The sequence below is a fragment of the Aotus nancymaae genome, unplaced genomic scaffold (assembly GCF_030222135.1).
Source record: "Aotus nancymaae isolate 86718 unplaced genomic scaffold, 86718_ANA_hifiasm-v0.15.2.pri h1tg000028l, whole genome shotgun sequence".
In the NCBI taxonomy this organism is placed as follows: Eukaryota; Metazoa; Chordata; class Mammalia; order Primates; family Aotidae; genus Aotus; species Aotus nancymaae.
Window position 1 is genome coordinate 37,874,870 of NW_026988441.1, and position 19,777 is coordinate 37,894,646.

The 19,777-nt window shown below is 54.5% G+C and overlaps 3 protein-coding genes across 12 annotated transcripts in view; 2 read left to right on the forward strand and 1 right to left on the reverse strand.

Annotated features, from left to right (window-relative positions):
* Positions 1 to 4,876, forward strand: part of DENND1C (DENN domain containing 1C) — a 17,171-nt gene extending 12,295 nt beyond the window's left edge. The window contains exons 18-23 of one of the 3 annotated variants that reach the window (XM_012435892.2): positions 836 to 907; positions 1,541 to 1,585; positions 2,462 to 2,569; positions 2,766 to 2,833; positions 2,953 to 3,160; positions 3,280 to 4,875. In XM_012435892.2, the coding sequence (XP_012291315.1) occupies positions 836 to 907; positions 1,541 to 1,585; positions 2,462 to 2,569; positions 2,766 to 2,833; positions 2,953 to 3,160; positions 3,280 to 3,897 (1,119 nt within the window). In that variant the 3' untranslated portion in view covers positions 3,898 to 4,875. Of the gene's footprint in view, positions 1 to 835; positions 908 to 1,540; positions 1,586 to 2,461; positions 2,570 to 2,765; positions 2,834 to 2,952; positions 3,161 to 3,279 lie in introns of all 3 variants that reach the window. The other 2 variants (XM_064382015.1, XM_064382014.1) reach the window with 2 other exon arrangements.
* Positions 4,433 to 12,716, reverse strand: CRB3 (crumbs cell polarity complex component 3). 3 transcript variants are annotated; one of them, XM_064382023.1, is made up of 8 exons: positions 12,472 to 12,716; positions 9,230 to 10,134; positions 9,017 to 9,075; positions 7,461 to 7,550; positions 6,918 to 7,093; positions 6,078 to 6,166; positions 5,062 to 5,205; positions 4,433 to 4,720 (listed from the first exon to the last, which is right to left on the reverse strand). In XM_064382023.1, the coding sequence occupies exons 5-8, from the start codon at positions 6,997 to 6,999 to the stop codon at positions 4,649 to 4,651; spliced, it is 387 nt and encodes a 128-aa protein (XP_064238093.1). In that variant the 5' UTR covers positions 7,000 to 7,093; positions 7,461 to 7,550; positions 9,017 to 9,075; positions 9,230 to 10,134; positions 12,472 to 12,716; the 3' UTR covers positions 4,433 to 4,648. The 3 variants fall into 3 exon arrangements, with proteins under 3 accessions (XP_064238093.1, XP_064238095.1, XP_064238094.1); XM_064382025.1 differs by lacking the exons at positions 9,017 to 9,075; positions 9,230 to 10,134; positions 12,472 to 12,716 and adding an exon at positions 7,784 to 8,015; XM_064382024.1 differs by lacking the exons at positions 7,461 to 7,550; positions 9,017 to 9,075; positions 9,230 to 10,134; positions 12,472 to 12,716 and adding an exon at positions 7,324 to 7,400.
* The window catches only part of SLC25A23 (solute carrier family 25 member 23), a 23,531-nt gene continuing 15,174 nt past the window's right edge, over positions 11,421 to 19,777 (forward strand). For 4 of the 6 annotated variants that reach the window (XM_064382020.1, XM_064382016.1, XM_064382018.1 and 1 more), the window contains exons 1-8: positions 11,421 to 11,576; positions 12,646 to 12,772; positions 13,694 to 13,781; positions 14,441 to 14,552; positions 15,941 to 16,099; positions 16,183 to 16,335; positions 16,567 to 16,674; positions 18,577 to 18,744. In XM_064382020.1, coding sequence (XP_064238090.1) covers positions 11,421 to 11,576; positions 12,646 to 12,772; positions 13,694 to 13,781; positions 14,441 to 14,552; positions 15,941 to 16,099; positions 16,183 to 16,335; positions 16,567 to 16,674; positions 18,577 to 18,744 — 1,071 coding nt within the window. The remainder of the gene's footprint in view (positions 11,577 to 12,645; positions 12,773 to 13,693; positions 13,782 to 14,440; positions 14,553 to 15,940; positions 16,100 to 16,182; positions 16,336 to 16,566; positions 16,675 to 18,576; positions 18,745 to 19,777) is intronic. The other 2 variants (XM_064382017.1, XM_064382021.1) reach the window with 1 other exon arrangement.

The following is a 19,777-nucleotide window of genomic DNA, read 5'->3' on the forward strand; positions in this document are numbered from 1 at the left end:
TACTTGGGAGGCTGAGGCAGGAGAGTCGCTTGAACCCAGGAAGTGAACGTTGCAGTGAGCCAAGATCAGGGTCACACCACTGCACTCCAGCCTGGGCGACAGAGCAAGACTCTGTCTCAAAAAAAAAACACAAAAAACAACACACACACAAACACAATTAGCCAGGTGTGGCTGTAGTCCCAGCTACTCGAGAGGCCTAGGTGGAAGGATGGCTTGTGCCCAGGAGGCAGAGGTTCCAGTGAGATCATGCCACTGCACTCCATCCTGGGCGACAGAGCAAGACCCTGTCTCAAAAACCATTTGTTGGCTGTGCACGGTGACTAGTGTCTGCAATCCCAGCACCTTGGGAGGCCGAGGCAAGTGAATTGCCCAAGGTCAGGAGTTTGAAGCCAGCCGGGCCAACATGGTGAAACCCCATCAACTCTACTAAAAATACAAAAATTACCCAGGCGTTGTGGCGGGTGCCTGTAATCCCAGCTACTGGGGAAGCTGAGGCAGGAGAATTGTTTGAACCCAGGAGGCGGAGATTGCAGTGAGCCGAGATGGTGCCACTACATTCCAGCCTGGGTGACACAGCAAGACTCTATCTCAGGAAAACAACCAACCATAAAAAACTCTGTTCTTTGAGACTCCACCTCAAAAAAAAACACTTGTTAAGGATGTCTCATTGGATTAATTTAATCCCATGACAGTCACCAGGTAGGGTCATGACTATGATCATGTTCATTTATAGAGGTGAAAAAATGGGGACTCAGAGAGGGAAAGGGGCTTGATCAGCATGCCACGACTGGGATGGGGAGGTGGGATGGATCTGGCCCGAGCCTCTCTCCCCCAGAAAGGTGGAGGTGCCCTCCTGCATTCAGTCAAGGCCAAGACCCAACCAGCCGTCAGGAACATGTACCGCTCGGTGAGACTGGGCTGGGCAGGCCACTCTTGCTGGGGTGACGAGGGGGAGGGGACAGAGGATACTTTGATCTCCCAAGGGATGGAACGTTTTGACCCCGGCAGGCACTTTAAACGCACATGATTTACTCAGAACTGAACTAGCAGTTAAACCATTCACAACTCTTCCCCCTTTTATTTTGTGTTTGTGATACTCATTGTGGGAATTCTACCCTTCCCCTTTAAAACTGACAGCCAAGGTTCACTGGCAAACACTCTTTGTCCTCCGATGCTACAATTCCAGCTTCTGCCATTTTTCCCCCAAGCCTAGAAGTTTCCTGGTGCCAATTTTTGCAGCTTGAAATTGTCCATGCGATTTTATTCTTCGTCGCTTTGAGACAGGAACGCTTTGCCATGTTGCTTTGCTGCTCCCCATTTTATTTCGGGATGACTTCCTCCGGGAATACTTGTTTTATATTAGTCAAAGGGGTGAAAGTTTGCACGGACTTCTTAGGTGGTGTCTGGGGGGTGGTGAGCATATTTGAGACACAGAGATGGACAGATGGCAAGACAAAGCTATCTTAGGTGACAGAAGTCTGAGTTCTCAAATGCCCAGGATCTCATCACCTCAGGTAATTCTCCCTCTGCTCTTTAATAGGCCAAGAGTGGCTTGAAGGGAGTACAGAGCCTTCTAATGTATAAGGTAAGACCAGCTGGCCTGGTGCGGTGGCTCACCCCTGTAATCCCAGCACTTTGGGAAGCCAAGGCAGGAGGATCACTTGAGCCCAGGAGTTTGAGACCAGCTTGGAAAATATAGTGGGAACTTGTCTCTAAAAAAAAATATTTAAAAATTAGCTGAGCATGGATTCCTTGAGCCCAGGAGGTGGAGGTTGCAGTGTGCTGAGATAGCGCCACTTTATACCAGCCTGGGTGACAGAGAGAGACCCTGTCTCAAAAACAAGAAGACTGAGGCCAAGCCTGGTGGCTCACACCTATAATCCTAGCACTTTGGGAGGCTGAGGTGGGCGGATCACCTGATGTCAGGAGTTCAAGACAAGCCTGGCCAACATGGGGAAACCCTGTCTCTACTAAAAAAAAAATACAAAAATCAGCCAAGCGTGGTGGCAGGCCTCTGTAATCCAGCTACTCAGGAGGCTGAGACATGAGTATCGCTTGAACCCAGGAGGTGGAGGTTGCAGTGAGACGAGGTCATGCCCTGGCGCGGTGGCTCACATCTATAATCCCAGCACTTTGGGAGGCCGAGGCGGGTGGATCACTTGAGGTCAGGAGTTCTAGACCGTCCTGACCAACATGGTGAAACATCTCTACTAAAACTACAAAATTAGCTGGGCGTGGTGATACACGCCTGTAATCCCAGTTACTTGTGAGGCTGAGGCAGGAGAATCGCTTGAACCCGGGAGGCAGAGGTTGTGGTGAGCCAAGATCTCACCATTGCACTCCAGCCCGGGCAACATGAGTGAAACTCTGTCTCAAAAAAAAAACAAAAAAAAACAATGGTGGGGCCTTGGGGGGGGAGGTTCCCTGGCAGAGATTCCCAGTTCATGCATTCTCTTCCTAGGATGGGGACTCTAACCTGCAGAGGGGGGGCTCCCTGAGGGTCCCAGCCCTCACCAGCCGCTCAGACCGCCTGCAGCAACGCCTCCCAATCACTCAGCACTTTGGACAGGTGAGAGTGCCCCTCCCCCACGCACACACCTGGAAGTGTCACTGAATCCTCCACCCGTCCCAGTCCCTATCCAGACATCTCACCTCCTCCAACTCCCCTGATACTTGGCACCCACTTCACACTCACCTTCCTCCAGCAAGCCTCAGCCCCCAAATTCTGCAGCCTCCTGAGGTCCTATGGCCCCTATCCTTTGCAGAATCGGCCCCTTCGCCCCAGCAGGAGACGCCGACTGGAAGAGGGACCTTCTGAGCCCCCGGGGGCGGAGTAAGACTAACAGGGAACAGCAGTGTTGACATTGGGTGGCTAGGACTGATGGGGAGGAGGGTTCCCCACCAGGGCGGGGGGTCTTGGGCAAATATCTGAGGCTGCCCATCCTCATCCAGGACACCCCCTCTAACACCTGAGGATGAGGGGTGCCCGTGGGCAGAAGAAGCTCTGGACAGCAGCTTCTTGGGGTCTGGAGAAGAACTGGATTTGTTGAGTGAGATTCTGGACAGTCTTAGCGTGGGAGCCAAGAATGCAGGCAGCTTGAGACCAAGCCAGAGTTTAGACTGCTGTCACAGAGGAGACCTGGACAGCTGCCTCAGCCTGGTGAGAGCCTCGCCCACTCCCCCAACCCCACCCCAAGTCTTCCCCTAATGGTCCATCCAACTTGCCAGCCCCTCTGACATCTAAAAGCCACAACTTCGCTATCCCTCCATCCTACCCAGCCCAACATACCAAGATGGCAACCAGACGATAAGAAACTACCAGAGCCCCAGCCCCTGTCCCTGTCCCTGCCGGCAGACCTGCTGTCCCTGCAAAACGCCCCATCTTTGGATGCCACCAGCTCCTCAAAGGACCCCAGGTCCCAGCTGATATGCTCAGAGTCTGACCAACAAGTCATCTCTCCATCTCAGACCTCACCAGCCTGTGCAGACCCATGCATCCGGGGGGACCCCGAACCCTCTCCTCTCATAGAGCCCGTAATTCTTCATCTCACCCCTTCCCACAAGGCAGATGAAAATTCTAGAGCCCAGGAAAACCCCACTTCCTGGCTCTCCCCCGCACCCACCCAGCCCAGCCCTCCAGAAAGTCCCCAAATTCTGGCCCCCACAAAGCCCAGCTTTGATACGGCTTGGATGGCCCAGCACCTTGATCCTTCCTCAGACCCCCGTTCCCTAGAGAACCCCAGAGCCCAGCCTCCCAAGGCCTTGCTAGCAGAGCACGCTCCCCTCCAGCCACTTGAGGAACCAGGAGCCCCAGATTCCCCCACCAGCAACTGGCAAAAGCCCCAGCCCAGCAGCCGGCCCAGAGTGGCTGATCTTAAGAAGTGCTTTGAGGGTTAAGAATCGGGTCCAGCCAGGCACAGTGGTTCATGCCTGTAATCCCAGCACTTTAGGAGGCTGAGATGGACCTGAGACCAGCCTGGCCAACATAGTGAAACCCCGTCTCTACTAAAAATAACAAATTAGCCGGGTGTGGTGGCACACGCCAGTAGTCCCAGCTACTCGAGAGGCTGAGGCAGGAGAATCGCTTGAACCCAGGAGGTAGAGGTTGCAGTGAGCCGAGATCGCACCACTGCACTCCAGGCCTGGGCGCCAGAGTGAGACTCCATCTCAAAAAAAAAAAAAAAAAAAAGAATCAGGGGTCCAGGGGAGACCCCAGTCCCTCAATAAAGCCGTAAGAGCCCAAAGCTGTCCTTTTCCTGGTAAATTTTTTGGTGCCCTCACTCTGCTCAGAAACCCATCCCACCCACGTCTGTCCCTCCAAGGGCGGCCTCTCTAACTGGCTCCTAGCAGGGAAGCCTCTGACCCCCTAGGATCCTTGCAACAGTTCCTCTTGGCATTTGTCACTTCCATCTAGGTTAATGCCCCCACCAGCTCAAGCACAAAAAAGCTTTTATTACACCTCACTACTAATTTTATATAAATATATAAAAGTGAATAGCCCCATCCTCCCTTGACCTCAGGGACAGTCTTTGAAGCACTTTCTTCCCTGCTACTCTTAAACACTGGGTGGATCTGACTGCCCAGAGAGGGCACTGCCTTTCCCCAAGGTCACACAGCATTGAAGGGAGACAGATGCAGGAGAGGGGACCTAGATGGGCAGGCAGCCCCGCACCGTCTCCTTGGAGTCCTGAGGGGCCCGGGCCTCGGCCGCATGAGAGAACTGAAAGAAAGGAGAGGGGGTTGTGGGGCCTGCAGAACACGCAGAGAAAAGTTGGTTCCGCAAGCAGGACGGTGCGTGCCGAGCCCCAGCACCCTGAGCTGCAGGCACAGCCAAGCAGAGGCAGCATGCTACAGAGAGCCCGCCAGGTGGGTGCCCCCAGCCTCTCCCCCAAAGTCCTGCTGAGCCATCAGAGGCTGGTGTCCCGGTGGCAGCTGCGGTGTACAAGCCAGCACCCGGCATTCCTGGGTAGCGTTGGTGGCTGCAGCAGGCCCCAGCGTTCAGATGAGCCGCTCCTCTGGCGGCAACTTGAGGTTGGGGGTCGGTGGCACACGGGCACCCACCTGCTCCTCGCTGCTGGGCCGGTAGGTGCCCTCCGTCTGCCGCTTCTCCCGAAGCTTCCGCACCAACAGTGCCAGCCCCACCGCCAGGAGCAAGGCGGCCAGGATGGAGAAGACCACGATGATGGCAGTGATGGCCCCCTGAGACTGCAGAGAGGGGACAGGTGTGAATCACGTGAGCCAGGGGAACCTGTCCACCTCCACCTGAATGGCATCGCCCTCCCCTCTTCCCCCTTCCCCCTCCCCCCTCCACCCCCCACCCCCCACCCCCCACCCCCCACCACACACACACACACACACACATCTGCCACTTTTGGTAATCTGGTCCCTACACTGGGGCTTTCTGGATCCCTGCCTACCTTGTCTGGGTCACCAAGGCTCCCGACCACCTGCCATGTCTGGGACTCCAGCTTTTTTTTTTTTTTTTTTGAGACAGAGTCTTGCTCTGTCACCCAGGCTGGAGTGCAGTGGCACGATCTCAGCTCACTGCAATTTCTGCCTCAAGGGCTCAAGCAATCTCCCTGCCTCAGCCTCCCGAGTAGCTGGGATTACAGGCATGTGTGCCCTGACGCCTGGCTAATTTTTTGTATTTTCAGTAGAAACGGGGTTTCACCATGTTGGCCAGGCTGGTCTCAAACTCCTGACCTTGTGATCCGTCCGCCTCAGCCTCCCAATGTGCTGAGATTATAGGAATGAGCCACCACGCCCGGCAGGGACTCCTGCTTTCACCACATCCACCAAGTCTAAGCTCCTTGCTCCCCCACCCACCTGAGAGGCATGTGGAGTTTCTGAGCCCCCACACCTGACAGGTGCAGTATTCTTGTCTACGCCCTCCAGGGTCTCCTAGTCTTCCTGGTCTAAGACTTTAGGTCTCTCCTACTTAAAACTCTCCAAAGCTACCCTGACCTGCCACCTCTGCGGGAAGGAGGTGTCCTGTCCTCTCTGCATGCTCATGTGCTATATGTGTGACCCCTGGATAATATCCTCGCTGCCATCTTCCCACACAGACCTCCACTCACCAGGGTGCCATTGGAGCTGGAGTTGGGGCTGGTGGATGTAGGCAAAACAGTGCTACTCTCATTTGCAGAAGGGGTAGATACTGTGGAGGCTGAAGGCAGTGAATAAATCAGTCTCCATCTTTCTGTCCCATCCCCACCCACCTGCACCTGCTTGGGGCACTCCCCTTCGCCACCCCCCAGCAGGCAATTCAAACTACGCCCCACTGAGCCTTTCATTCGCACATAGTGGGTGCCCTGCAGGCAGGACCCATTCCTCTAGGTGTTTGCTCCTCCAGACGTTCCCCCACCCGACCCCAGTCCAGCAAAGCCCAGCACGGTGTCCAGAAGCCCAACCCTCCCCACTCACCTCTCGGCCCTGGTCCCTTAAGGATCTGGGCGGGTCTAGCTCTTCCCTGGAGTGTCTGACTCACACCTCCCCCCAGGCTCCCGAAACGAATCTAAGACTGAATGACTGGGGTCTACCCCTTCGACCAACCGGGTCGACCAGGCTCGGCAGACCTCCTCCCAGCTCCCAGTTCACCCAAAACACCTGCACTATCCCAAGACTCAAGTACACAGCCCTTACCTTCCCCTAAGTCCTACTTACGAACCTCCACTCCAACACACAATTCCACCCCACTCAGGAACTCAGGTCTCCTGGACCAACTCCCACTGTCCAAGGAAGAAACTAGAAATCCTAACCCCCCCCCACCCCTAATCCGTAGACCCCTCCCCAAGGTATTGCCCGCTCCCCAATTCTTGACCCTCTGTGCCTCAGATACCCAGCGCTTCTAAGCCACGTCCCCAGCAGAGACCCAGGAATCCGGACCCCTCCCCCCAGCGCTCTCAGCCGGTACCTACTTTGGCCCCACGCTCGGCTCCAGCGGGCCAGCAGGAACGGCAGGCCCAGCGCCAAAAGCAGCCCCAGGCGGGGGTTCGCCATGGGCTGGGTGACGGGTTGGCAGCGCCGAGGAAGGGGCTTCTCGCACGCGCCCCTCCTACCGCATCTCCGGCCGGGGGCACCTGCGACGGGGCACCTGGGAGCGGGGGAAGGAGAGAGGCCCGGGCGTTAGGATCGGGGTCTGGACACTGGCGCCAGGGCACCCATGAGTCCCGCCCCGCACCAGCCGCCAGAGGTCAGCGATTAAAGATTAACTCCAGGGAGCGCGTTCCTGGGCTCGGGAAAGGAAGGGGACGGGACGGGACGGGACGGGGGAGGGTGGAGGGGCGAGGGGGGCAGGCCTAGCGGTGCGTCCTGCCTTCCTACCTGGTCCGGGCGTCTTTGACCTAGCTCAGGTTCCTGGTCCGTGTCCCTCCCTCGAACCCTCGGTCCGTCGATCGGGCTTTCGGTCCGATCCCACCGGCTCCGCCCGCTCACGTGACCCGGAAAGTTTAGTCACTCACCTGGGAGGAGAGCGCACTTCCGGCTTGTGCACCTGAGCCTTGATGAGAAGGCGGAGCCAAGAAGGGGGTGAGGCCGCGCTGCGGGCGCACCTGTAACGGGAACCCAGTCCCGTCAGGGGGATGGGGGGAGGGAGACCGCGAAGGCGAGCAGGTGTGAGGAGGACCTCACACCTGCACTGCAAGCACATTTGTAGGAGCGCACAGGTGTGGAGACGCGAGGAGTATGTCAGTAAGTACCCGTGCACGAGGCATTCTTGCCTAGGGCGGACTTGGATGGGGAGTGCTTAACGTCGAAAAACACCTGCCTAGGCGCAATGACTCACGCTGTAATCCCAGCATTTGAGAGGCTGAGGCATTTGCTTGAGGCCAGGAGTCCGAGACCAACCTGGGCAACACAGCAAGACCTCTTTCTCTACAAAAAAAAGAAAAGAAAAGAAGCCGAGAGCGGTAGCGTGATCCTGTAATCCCAGCGCTTTGAAAGGCCAAAGCAAGAGGATCGCTTGAAGCCAGGAGTCCGAGATCAGCTTGGGTAACACAGCAAGACCTCTGTCTCTAAAAAAAAAAAAATAAGAAAATAAACCCGGCGCCGGAGTGGCGTGATCCTGTAATCCCAGCGCTTAGAAAGGCCAAAGCAAGAGAATCACTTGAGGCCAAGAGTTCGAGATCAGCCTGGACAACATAGGGAAGCTCCATCTTTACAAAAAAAATAAGAAAATTAACCGGACATGATGGCACGCACCTGTAGTCCCAGCTACTTGGGAGGCTGAGATGGGAGGATCGATTGAGCCCAGGAGTGGAGGTTACAGTGAGTGCACTATGATCGTACTACTGTATTCCAGCCTGGGTAACAAAATGAGACCCTCTCTTGAGACCTATGGGGAGTCAAGCCTGTACAGAAGACTCCTATATGGGCATCCACATATAAGAAGACCATACAGAAAACATCTGGCTGACCATGGTGGCTCACGCCTGTAATCCCAGTACTTTGGGAGGCTGAGGCAGGCAGATTATGAGGTCAGAAGTTCGAGACCAACCTGACCAACATGGTGAAAACCCGTCTCTACTAAAAATACAAAAATTAGCTGGGCTAGGTGAAATATGCCTGTAATCTCAGCTACTCAGGAGGTTAAGGCAGGAGAATCGCTTGAATCTGGGAGGTGGAGGTTGCAGTGAGCCGAGATCATGCCACTGCACTCCAGATTGGGCAACAGAGAAGACTCCATCTCAAAAAAAAAAAAAAAAAATTAACTGTGTGTGGTTGCGGACACCTGTAATCTCAGCTACTCGGGAGGCTGAAGCAGGGGAATCTCTTGAACCCCCGCACCCGGAGGATGCAGTGAGCTGAAACTGCTCCACTGCACTCCAGCCTGGACGACAAGAGTGAAACTCCATCTCAAAAGAAAAAATCTGCATTGAATTACACCTATATGAAATATAAGAAAATGGATACATACCAGGGTGGAAAACATTTCTATAGAACACACTTGCATTATCACAAACATAAGGCACTCTGGTGTGGAGCAGACCTGTTTTGGGAACACATCTGCACGGCTCACCTATGAAATGTACAGCACTTGTATTGGGCAATTCCTGGGTGTCAGCGTCTTGTAAATACCTGTATGAGACACACCTGCATTTAAGTATACCTGTATGGGACTCGGTTATATGGAAACATACCCAGATGGGTGTATCTTAACTGAAACACACCTATGGGGAGGGAGACTGAAGAATGCATTTATGGGTGGAGGGAAACCTGTTCAGAAATATACCTGTGAGGTAAGAGAAAGTGCCTTGGAGGAGGAACACCTGTATGAAATTGAGCTCAAATGAGGAGAAGAACTTGGAACATCTGCGTGAGGCGCACATTCACATGGATGCACATCTGTGGGTAAAGCCAGCAGGGCAGTGGCTCACATATACTGAATCCCACCTGTCAAAAATGCATCTGTGAGAAAACACCTCTTTGGGGGCACATACATGGAAAACATCTCTGTAGCTCTCTATTTTGTATGGTACCTGGAGGGAACAACTGTGATTGAAAACATCTGCTAGGGGAGCCCCTTAGAGGAGCCTCATTTGTCTGGGGCACACCTGTTCCAGCACACCTGTCTAGGCAGAGGCTGGGCGTGAACCAAATGTGCTCTCACGGATGTATCTTTGCTTTCTTTCTTTTTTAAAATTTATTATTATTATTGTAGAGATGGACGTCTTGCTATCGCCCAGGCTGGCCTTGAACTCCTGACTCCAAGTGATTCTCCCACCTTGTCCTCCCAAAGTGCTGGAATTAGAGGCCTAAGCCATTGAGTCCAGCCAATGCTGTATCTTTGGATAAAGGATGATGATAATAACAAGACCCCCTCCTGAGGATTGTTGGCTGATGAGTGATGATTAAAGAATAATTACGCCAGGCCGGGCACGGTGACTCACACCTGTAATCCCAGCACTTTGGGAGGCTGAGGCGGAAGGATTAGCTGAAGTCAGGAGTTTGAGACCAGCCTGGCCAATATGGTGAAATCCCCATCTTTACTAAAAATACAAAACTTATCTGGCGCCTGTAATCCCAGCTATTTGGGAGGCTGAGGCAGGAGAATCACTTGAATCCGGGAGCTGGAGGTTGCAGTGAGCCGAGATCGTGGCATTGCACTCCAGCCTGGGTGACAGAGCGAGACTCCATCTCAAAAAAAAAAAAAAAAAAAAAAAAGACAATTAATTCCTTCTAGGGTATAGAGTGATGGCTAAGGATCCCAGACCTCTTTAAACCCCCTACTTTGCCTCTTAGTGGGCATCAGAACATTTCCTTATCTGCAAAGTGGGAATCCAGTTCCAGCTACCTTATAGGGTTTGGGCAAGGACGACGCGAGAGGTGAGTAAAAGCTCTGGCACGTGCAACGCACTGAATCAAAGTGAGCTTTTGTTATTATTATTCGCTGTCAAGTGGTCTGTGCTCCCTTCCCCCTAATGGTGGCTCGAGAAACTGCGCCTGAACTAGTAGTAGAGACCTTCCGCAGGTGCAACCAGAGCGACAGCCTGGGGCCCCGCCTCCAGCGCTTGACCACCAGGATCCTCAACCCCAGTCGCGCAAGGGACACTGAGCCATCTCCTCCCCGTGTCACCCAGCGTCTGAATACGGCCGCGGCCCCTTTAAGATCTCCTGGCAGGCTGTGGAACTGCGGGCCCGAGGCTGCCGGGGGTCAGCGCTGAGGCCCCGCCCAGGTGGGAGGAGAGGCGGGGAGTGCGGGCGCAGCTTAGGCGGCGCTGGCCAATCGGAAGCCGACTTTGCAGCCGCGCCGCATATTGATCTTCTGGTTCCCAGTCCGAGTGGGACCGAGAAAGGAGGCGCGCGAGCGGGAGGAAGGGACGGTGGGAGCGCACCGCGCCTTGTTCTTCTGTTTCTGCCGCGGAGCGGGGAAGGTGCCAGGCGCGGGCGGGCCGAGAGAGAGCGAGATGGTGCAGGGTTCTTGCGTGCGTCTGGGAAAAGCGAGAACTTGAATTCCTGAAGATTTGTGGGGGGTGGGGGGGGCGGTCAAGTGGAAGGGGATTATAAAACCCAATCCCCGACAGCGCTCTACCTCGCCCCCTTGGGCAAAGGGGGAAAGGGTAAACTGAGGCACCCCCGAGACCACTGAGCGCCCTAGCCCCTCTTCCCAGAAGGAACTCTGGTGCTCCCTCGGCTGTGCAATGCCAGAGCATCCCAGACATTCCCTCCCAACGCCTCCAGCTCCGCCCCCGGTCCCCTCCCCCCAAAGCGGGTCGGGGGAGGAGACGCAAGTTCTGGCGCCGGCGGCGACGGCTTGCAGTCGCCACCTCCCGCGAGTGCCAGAGCCGAGCGGGCTGCTTGGAGGCTGCGGACCCGGCGGCCGCGGGAGCTGACCCTGCGGGGTCCCGGGGGGGGAGGGGGAGCCGCGAAGCCCCCGCTGAGGCCGCCGCTGCCGGGCCTCCCCTCCCCCCCGGGCGGGCGCCATGCGGGGGAGCCCGGGCGATGCGGAGCGGCGGCAGCGCTGGGGTCGCCTGTTTGAGGAGCTGGACAGTAACAAGGATGGCCGCGTGGACGTGCACGAGTTGCGCCAGGGGCTGGCCAGGCTGGGCGGGGGCAACCCAGACCCCGGCGTCCAACAGGTACCCCCTTCCCCAGGGCCCCCCCACTTCCCGGCCCCGCCCGCGCCCGCTCACCCGAGGGACTACCTACCTGTGTCTCCGTCTCCTTCCCCCTGCCCACTCGTATCTGGCCTAACGGGATCGCTAAAGATAGGGCCGCTGAGGCCCCAAGCCTGCAGTTCCACAGTCAACACCCGATCCCCTTCCCAGGGGTAAGGGGCGTCTGCCTGGGAAGAGATGGGGGAGCTTCCCTGCCCACTGCCTAGGACACCGTCCTCCGGCCTGCACCGCCCAAAAGGTGCCCCGCTTCCACCTCCAGGAGACACACCCTCCATTCTCCTGCGGGCACCTACTGCCCTGGCCTTCCGCTGCCCCTTCTCTGTTTACATTTCCTGGTCTGCCCTTTCATGGGCTCTTTCACAGGCCTGGCTCACTGTCCCAGGCTGCCCCAGCCAGAGACCCAATCCTGTCTGTGGTCACCCGCAGCTGGGAATGTACCTATCGAGGCAAAGACTTACCTCCCACCCCCACCTCCATCTTGCAGGCCTTCCCTACACCTGTAGCCCCAGATGGCCCTAAACCAACCACAGCATCCCTGAGACCAGTCCAAACTCCCCCTTCCCAGATGAGAAAAACCAAGGCCCCGGCCACTCTGCTTGCTTCTCTCCTGCCCCACATCGCCCAGTTCTAAAGGGAACTCCTGGTACCCTCAGGTGGACAGGGTCTTTTAAGAGGCAGGTGGATTCAACAGGAATGGGGTAACTTAAAAAATAAAAGCAAGAGACAGGCAGCTGAGAGGACAGGCTTTAGAGAGAATGCAAGGTTACCATTTCCCAGTTCTGTGACCTTGAACTAGTGGCTTGACCTTGCCGAGCCTCAGTTTTCTCACCAGGAAAACTATACCACTCATACCCACCCCGTAGACATCTGGCTGAGAAGTGAGCTGATTGAAGGAGGAAGAGATGATGTCTTCTCTCCCCTTCTTCAAGGCGCTGGGGGCTCTGGGCTCCTAAGGCATAAGGTGACTTGTGTCCTCTCCAGATCAGGAGCAGGTTCCTGGAGCCACCTCTGTCCCCTTTCCCTCTGCCAGGGTATCTCCTCTGAGGGTGATGCTGACCCAGATGGCGGGCTGGACCTGGAGGAATTTTCCCACTATCTGCAAGAGCGGGAACAGCGCCTGCTGCTCATGTTTCACAGTCTTGACCGGAACCAGGACGGTAAGGTCGGGCGGCCTGCCTGCAGGCCCCGAGGGATGGGGCTGTGGGGGCCCTAGAGACATCAGTGGGGTTAGAACTGGCAGCGCTAGGAGGAGAGGGGGAGGGCTGCTTCTCCCCGATGACTCACAGGCTATTTCAGGAGCGCTCCTCACCCCCCAGCTAGGTGGTTCAAGGCCTAGCCAGCCCATCCCACCTCCTTTCCCTTCTGGGGCAGGACCCCGTAATTACCCTTAGATTTTTCTAGGGGGCAAAGATACCCCATGCTGATCTCTATGGGACAGAGATCCTCTCACAGCAGCATCTAGGTTGTGGATATTGCCTCTTGATCTCCTGTGGCCTAGAGACCCCTACAATTACCCCTGGATTCCTTCCTTCCTTCCTTCATTCATTCACAGAACAAAGAAGCCCCCCACAGGCCGGGCGAGGTGGCTCATGCCTGTAATCCTAGCACTTTGGGAGGCCGAGACAGGCGGATCACAAGGTCAGGAGATCAAGACCGTCCTGACCAACATGGTGAAACCCCGTCTCTACTAAAAATACAAAAATTAGCTGAGCACTGTGGCGCATACCTGTAGTCCCAGCTCCTTGGGAGGCCGAGGCAGGTGAATCGCTTGAACCCGGGAGGCAGAGGTTGCAGTCAGCTGAGATCATGCCATTGCACTCTAGCCTGATGACAGAGGGAGACTCTATCTCAAAAAAAAAAAAAAAAGTCCCCCTCCCCCCCACAAATATTTCCCAGTTCCACTTCTCAGTCAGTGAGTCAGGGATACCCCCACAGCCCTGCCGCAAACCTCTTCCTGGGTTTCTGGAGCCCCTGATCTTGCTAGACCACCTCCATTCTAAGCTGTTCTGATCCTTGATCCTGGGGTTCCCCAGGGGTCCCCACACGCACATCCTCCCCACCTCCGCCCCCCTCCCCAGGTCACATTGATGTCTCTGAGATCCAACAGAGTTTCCGAGCTCTCGGCATTTCCATCTCACTGGAGCAAGCAGAGAAAATTCTACACAGGTGAGTCACTGGGGATCTGGAATCTCAGGTAACACAGGACGCAGTGACCCCTAGGCCATCTCTGTCTTCTGGGCTTCAGACCCAGTCCCAAGGAGGATATAGCTGAGAGGTTGGGGCTTTGAAGTCAGATGGATCTAGCTGGGTGCAATGGCTCCCGTCTGTAATCCCAGCACTTTGGGAGGCCAAGGCGGGCAGATACTTGAGGCCAGGAGTTTAAGACCAGCTTGGCCAACATGATGAAACCCCGTCTTTACTAACAAAAACTGGCCAGGTGTGGTGGCGCATGCCTATAATTCCAGCTACTTAGGAGGCTGAGGCACGAGAATTCCTTGAACCCAGGAGGCAGAGGTTGCAGTGAGCCAAGATCATGCCAGGGCACTCTAGCCTGGGTGAAGGAGTGAGTCTCTGTCTGGAAAAAAAAAAAAAAGGAAAAGAAAAATTCAAATTGAAACCAGACAGATCTGGGACCAGTTGCCTCTCTGAGCCTCAGTTTCCCCCTCTAGAAAATGAGGGTAATGCTGTGACATCTCCAATAGGGTTGATATGAGGAACTGAACCTCCCAAACTGCAAAACCTAGCAGAACCTCACCCCAGCCTAGCCCACCCCCAGGCACTGAGCCTGTCCTCCCCCACCGTCTACCTTCCCCTCCTCCCTACAGCATGGACCGAGACGGCACAATGACCATTGACTGGCAAGAATGGCGAGACCACTTCCTGTTGCATTCGCTGGAAAATGTGGAGGATGTGCTGTATTTCTGGAAGCATTCCACGGTGAGGTGGGGGTGTCTTTCCCAGGCTGAAGGCTGTGCCCTCTTCCCCAGGGCAGGCCTTGCTCCAGTCTCCTAGGGCTTGGATGAGCTGGGCCAGGACTCTGAGAAGGAGAAGGCCCTGGCAGCAGCTGAGGAATGAGGATCTGTTCCTCTCTTCCCCCACTTGGGGTTCAAGGGTCCTGTTGGGGACATCTCTGCTGTCTGATTGGAGCGCAGCCCTTGAGACTTACATGGGGCCTCTGGGGACAGCGTGTGGGGGTTGCGGGTGCAGGGAAGAAAGAGCTCACCAGATGGGGTGCCAGGCCTCCCACCCTCCACCCACACAGCTCCCTTCTGCTGGGTTCTCTGCCTGGATAAATGATTCTACTGCTGAACAGAATTGTTCAAAAACCACGGTCTTCAGAGGATCCAGTGGGAGCCACTAAGAGGGTGGTGGGGGATTGCTCTAGACCCCTGGTTCCTGGGGAAACCATCTATGAGCAGTGCATCTGGTGGGATCTGATGGCATCTGGAGGGGGATCCATCTGTGGGATCTGGTGAGAACCTCTTTGGAGATCCAGAGACTCCAGCCCCAGAGGATTCATGGGGACCCTGGTTGGAAATTCTGTACTCTAGAAGGGAGACGATTCCTGCAAGGGGATTTGCTTTGGAGGAGATCCCTCTGAGATCTTGTGGCTCCCAAAGGATTTGCTGGAGTCCTTACATGGGTCGTGCCTGGGAATATCTTGTATGGCCCTGGAGGGATCTTCTGGAATCCTTATATGGAAGACCCTTGAGTGGGATCCTTCAGTAGAATCTCATTTGCCCTGGAGGGATCTTTTTCTGTTAGAGACAGGGTCTTACTCTGTTGCCCAGGCTGAAATGCAATGGTGTGATCATAGCAGCTTCGAACTCCTGTGCTCAAGCAATCCTCCCGCCTTCGCCTCCTGTGTAGCTGGGACTATAGGCACATGCCCAGCTAATTTTTGTAGAGATGGGGTCTTGCTATATTGCCCAGGCTGGTCTTGAACTAGTGGCCTCAAGGAATTCTCCCATCTTGGCCTCCCAAAGTGCTGGGACTAAAGGTGTAAGCTACTACACCCAGCCTGGAGGGATCTTTATGTCACGGATACTCGAATAGGATCTTTTAGTGGGATCTGGCAGATCCTTGAGTGGGATTTGGTAGTAGTTTCCAAGAGGGATGTTAGGATCTTATAAGGAGGCTGCTAGGTTAGATGCTTTGGTGACACCTGGTAGGACCCAGCAGGACTCTTCTGGGGTCTCCAAGCAAGAGTCATTGGTAGATTCTACAGCATCCTGGGATTCGTGGAGGAGACTCCCCTATTTAGGACTGAGTCACATCTCCTTATCCCTGCCATGGCATGACACCCCCAGCACCTGTATCCTCAGGTCCTGGACATTGGCGAATGCCTGACAGTGCCGGATGAGTTCTCAAAGCAGGAGAAGCTGACGGGCATGTGGTGGAAGCAACTGGTGGCTGGCGCAGTGGCAGGTGCCGTGTCACGGACAGGCACAGCCCCTCTGGACCGCCTCAAGGTCTTCATGCAGGTGAGGGGCCCTGGAGAGACCTGCCCCCGCCCCCAGGCCTGACACCTTGGAAGGGACCTCCAAGCTGTTGTCTCCCCATTCAGGTCCATGCCTCAAAGACCAACCGGCTGAACATCCTGGGGGGCCTTCGAAGCATGGTCCTCGAGGGGGGTGTCCGCTCCCTGTGGCGTGGCAATGGTATTAATGTACTCAAGATTGCCCCTGAGTCAGCTATCAAGTTCATGGCCTATGAGCAGGTGAGGGCAGGTACAGGGAGGAGTGTGCTTGGCACAGGGAAGACTGGGCTGTACATAAAGATTTATGGATTGCCTTGGGGGTTTGGGGTGAACACAGGTCCCCAGGATTGGGCATCTGCTCCCCTGCATGAATGCCCACAGCAGATCAGTTCTGTGGAACCAGGAGAAGAGTGGAATGCAAGGAAGGCTCAACCCCACAGTCCTAACCATCCCTGTGTCTCCCCACCTCAGATCAAGTGGGCCATCCTGGGGCAGCAGGAGACGCTGCATGTGCAGGAGCGCTTTGTGGCTGGCTCCCTGGCTGGTGCCACAGCCCAAACCATCATTTACCCCATGGAGGTGAGAAGGAGGGACCCCAGCGGAGGCCCCATGGCAGGGTGGGGGGCCTGCTGTACCCATCTCACTCCACATTTCATGATATGCATTAGGATTATACCTTTGTCTCTCTCCGATTTGGAGGATAGCTCATCAGAGTAGTGCTATTTCATGTGTAGCCTGTCTGGGTATTACAACTGAGATATAATTTCTGGGAAAGGTAGTGTCAGTTACCCCTGTTTGGATAGTAGTCATGAAAGACAACTGTTTATGAATATGCCTCTTCTAAGGATAGTGTGTCCTAGCTACGTGTTTTCAGATAAATTATTTCAGATTTCAGGTTTCAGGTTTTACAGCATATTGTCTGGATTCTGAAAGTGACAGAAAACTTAAATCATGTCAGCCAGGCGTGGTATCTCATGCCTATAATCCTAGAACTTTGAGAGGCCTCAGGTGGACCACCTGAATTCACGAGTTTGAAACCAGACTGACCAACATGGTGAAACACCATCTCTACTAAAAATACAAAAATTAGCTGGCATGGTGGTGGGCACCTGTAATCCCAGCTACTCAGGAAGCTGAGGCAGGAGAATGGCTTGAACCTGGGAGGCAGAGGTTGCAGTGAGCCAAGATCCCATCACTGCACTCAGCCTGGGCGAGAGAGCAAGACTCTGTTGCAAAAAAAAAAAAAAAAAAAAAACCCTTAAATTATGTCAACAAAGTCTAGAGATGAGCATTTCAGGCCTAGGATGGTAGCTTCAGAGTGTCAGAGATTCAAGGTCCTTCTGTCTATCTTGTTACACAACCTCATAGACCAATGTGGCTGCTTGGGCTCCCTTCACATCCCACACTCCAGCCAAGAAGTGACAAAAGGGGAAACTCCTCCTCACTTCTAAGGATGCTTTCTGAACCTTATATGTATCTCTTTCTCTTCCTTCTCTTTCTTTGGCTAGGATGTAGTGACATAGCCACATACCCAGGGTCTCTGGGAAATGTAGTCTTTATTTCTAGTGGCTGTGCGCTTAATGAAAGTTACAGTTTCTGTTATGAAGGAAGAAAGGAATAAGATACTTGGGGTCTGGGCATGATGGCTTATGCCTGTAACCCCAGCCCTTTGGGAGCTGGAGGTGGGAGGATCGCTTGAGCCCAGGAGTCTGAGACCAGCATGGACAACATAGTGAGCCTCCTTCTCTTTTTTTTTAAATTAAATTTAATTTTTTTTTATTGAGACGGGGTTTCACCATGGTCTCGATCTCTTGACCACGTGATCCACCCGCCTTGGCATCCCAAAGTGCTGGGATTACAGGCATGAGCCACCCACTGCGCCCAGCCTGAGCCCCTATCTCTACAAAAATAACCAAAAGGCTGGGTGTGGTGGCTCACGCCTATAATCTTAGCACTTTGGGAGGCTGAGGCAGGTGGATCACCTGAGGTCAGGAGTTTGAGACCAGCCTGGCCAACATGGTGAAACCCCATCTCTACTAAAATACAAAAATTAGCTGGGTGTGGTGGCGGGAGCCTGTATTCCTAGCTACTTGGGAGGCTGAGGCACAAGCATCGCTTGAACCCAGGAGACAGAGGTTGTGGTGAGCCAAGATTTCGCCGCTGCACTCCAGCCTGGGTGATAGAATGAGACTTTGTCTCAAAAAAACAAACAAAAAGAAACAAACAGAAATAACCAAAAAATAAAAGAAATATACCAGGAGACAGTTTCTGGTGGTGCCACATACGTGCACTTCGGTAACTGTAACTATTTCTAGGTATAGAGATTTGGGGATAGCAGAAGATTCTGGAGTAGGTGGTTTTTAAAATTCAGTTGTTCTCAGGGTATCTGCTTCCAGGAGTAGCTATTTCTAGGTGTCTTCATTCCTGGATGTAGCGATTGGGTGGGGGCAGCTTTTCCAGGGATAACCAGGTTCTCCCCAGGTACTGAAGACGAGGCTGACCTTGCGCCGGACAGGCCAGTACAAGGGGCTGCTCGACTGTGCCAGGCGGATCCTGGAGAGGGAGGGGCCCCGTGCCTTCTACCGCGGCTACCTGCCCAACGTGCTGGGAATCATCCCCTACGCGGGCATCGACCTGGCCGTCTACGAGGTCTGTGGGCAGCCCGCCCCTCCCTCCCTGCTCCCCTCTGGGATATGTCCACAGAACACCCCTTCTCCTTTCCCTGGGGCTGGTTCAGCTGACCTCCTATAGCTAGAGAAAGACAGACATGAGGTGAGGAGCACCTTGGGCATGGGAATCCTGGGGAAGCCTTAGGGGTATGGGACTCTCCCATTTCTCCACTTAGCTTTGATGAGCAGTTCAGCCTTACCGGGTTACCTGAAAGTCAGGGATCATTCTAGCTGAGAGAACCAGAAGAGCAGGCAAAGATGACAAAAATTAGCAGGGAGTGGTGGTGTGTGCTTGTAGTCCCAGCTACTCAAGAGGCTGAGGCAAGAGAATTGCCTGAGCCTGGGAGGCGGAGGTTGCAGTAAGCCCACATCACGCTACTGCACTCCAGCCTGGGCAACAGAGTGAGACTCCTCAAAAAAAAGAAGCAAAGCATGATGGCTCACACCTGTAATCCCAACACTTTGGGAGGCTGAGGTGGGTGGATCACCTGAGATCAGGAGTTCAAGACCAGCCTGACCAACATGGAGAAACCCCATCTCTACTAAACATTCAAAATTAGCTGGGCATGGTGGCCCGTGTCTATAATCCCAGCTACTTGGGGAAGCTGATTCTCCCAGTGGAGAATCACTTGAACTCGGGAGGCAGAGGTTGCGGTGAGCTGAGATCATGCCATTGCACTCCAGCCTAGGCGACAAGAGAGAAACTCTATCTCAAAAAGGAAAAAGCAGGCAAAAATGAGTCTCAAAGACATCCGACTTCCCGGAAACATGTATCGTACCCAGCCTCTGCCACTAAGCCAATGGCATCTTCAGGGCCTGCTCATTTGAGCATCTGCTGTTACCATAACAACCACACCTAATCACCGGCATCGTGAGACCTTTATCGGCAGAGGCAGGTGCAGAGAGTTCTTGCTGTTTCTCTTCCAGAAGCCACATCTGTTGCTTTTACCTTCTCCTAGTGGGATCGCCAGGTCCCCCCAATTAGGATGGTCCTGGATGTCCCCAAGTGTTCC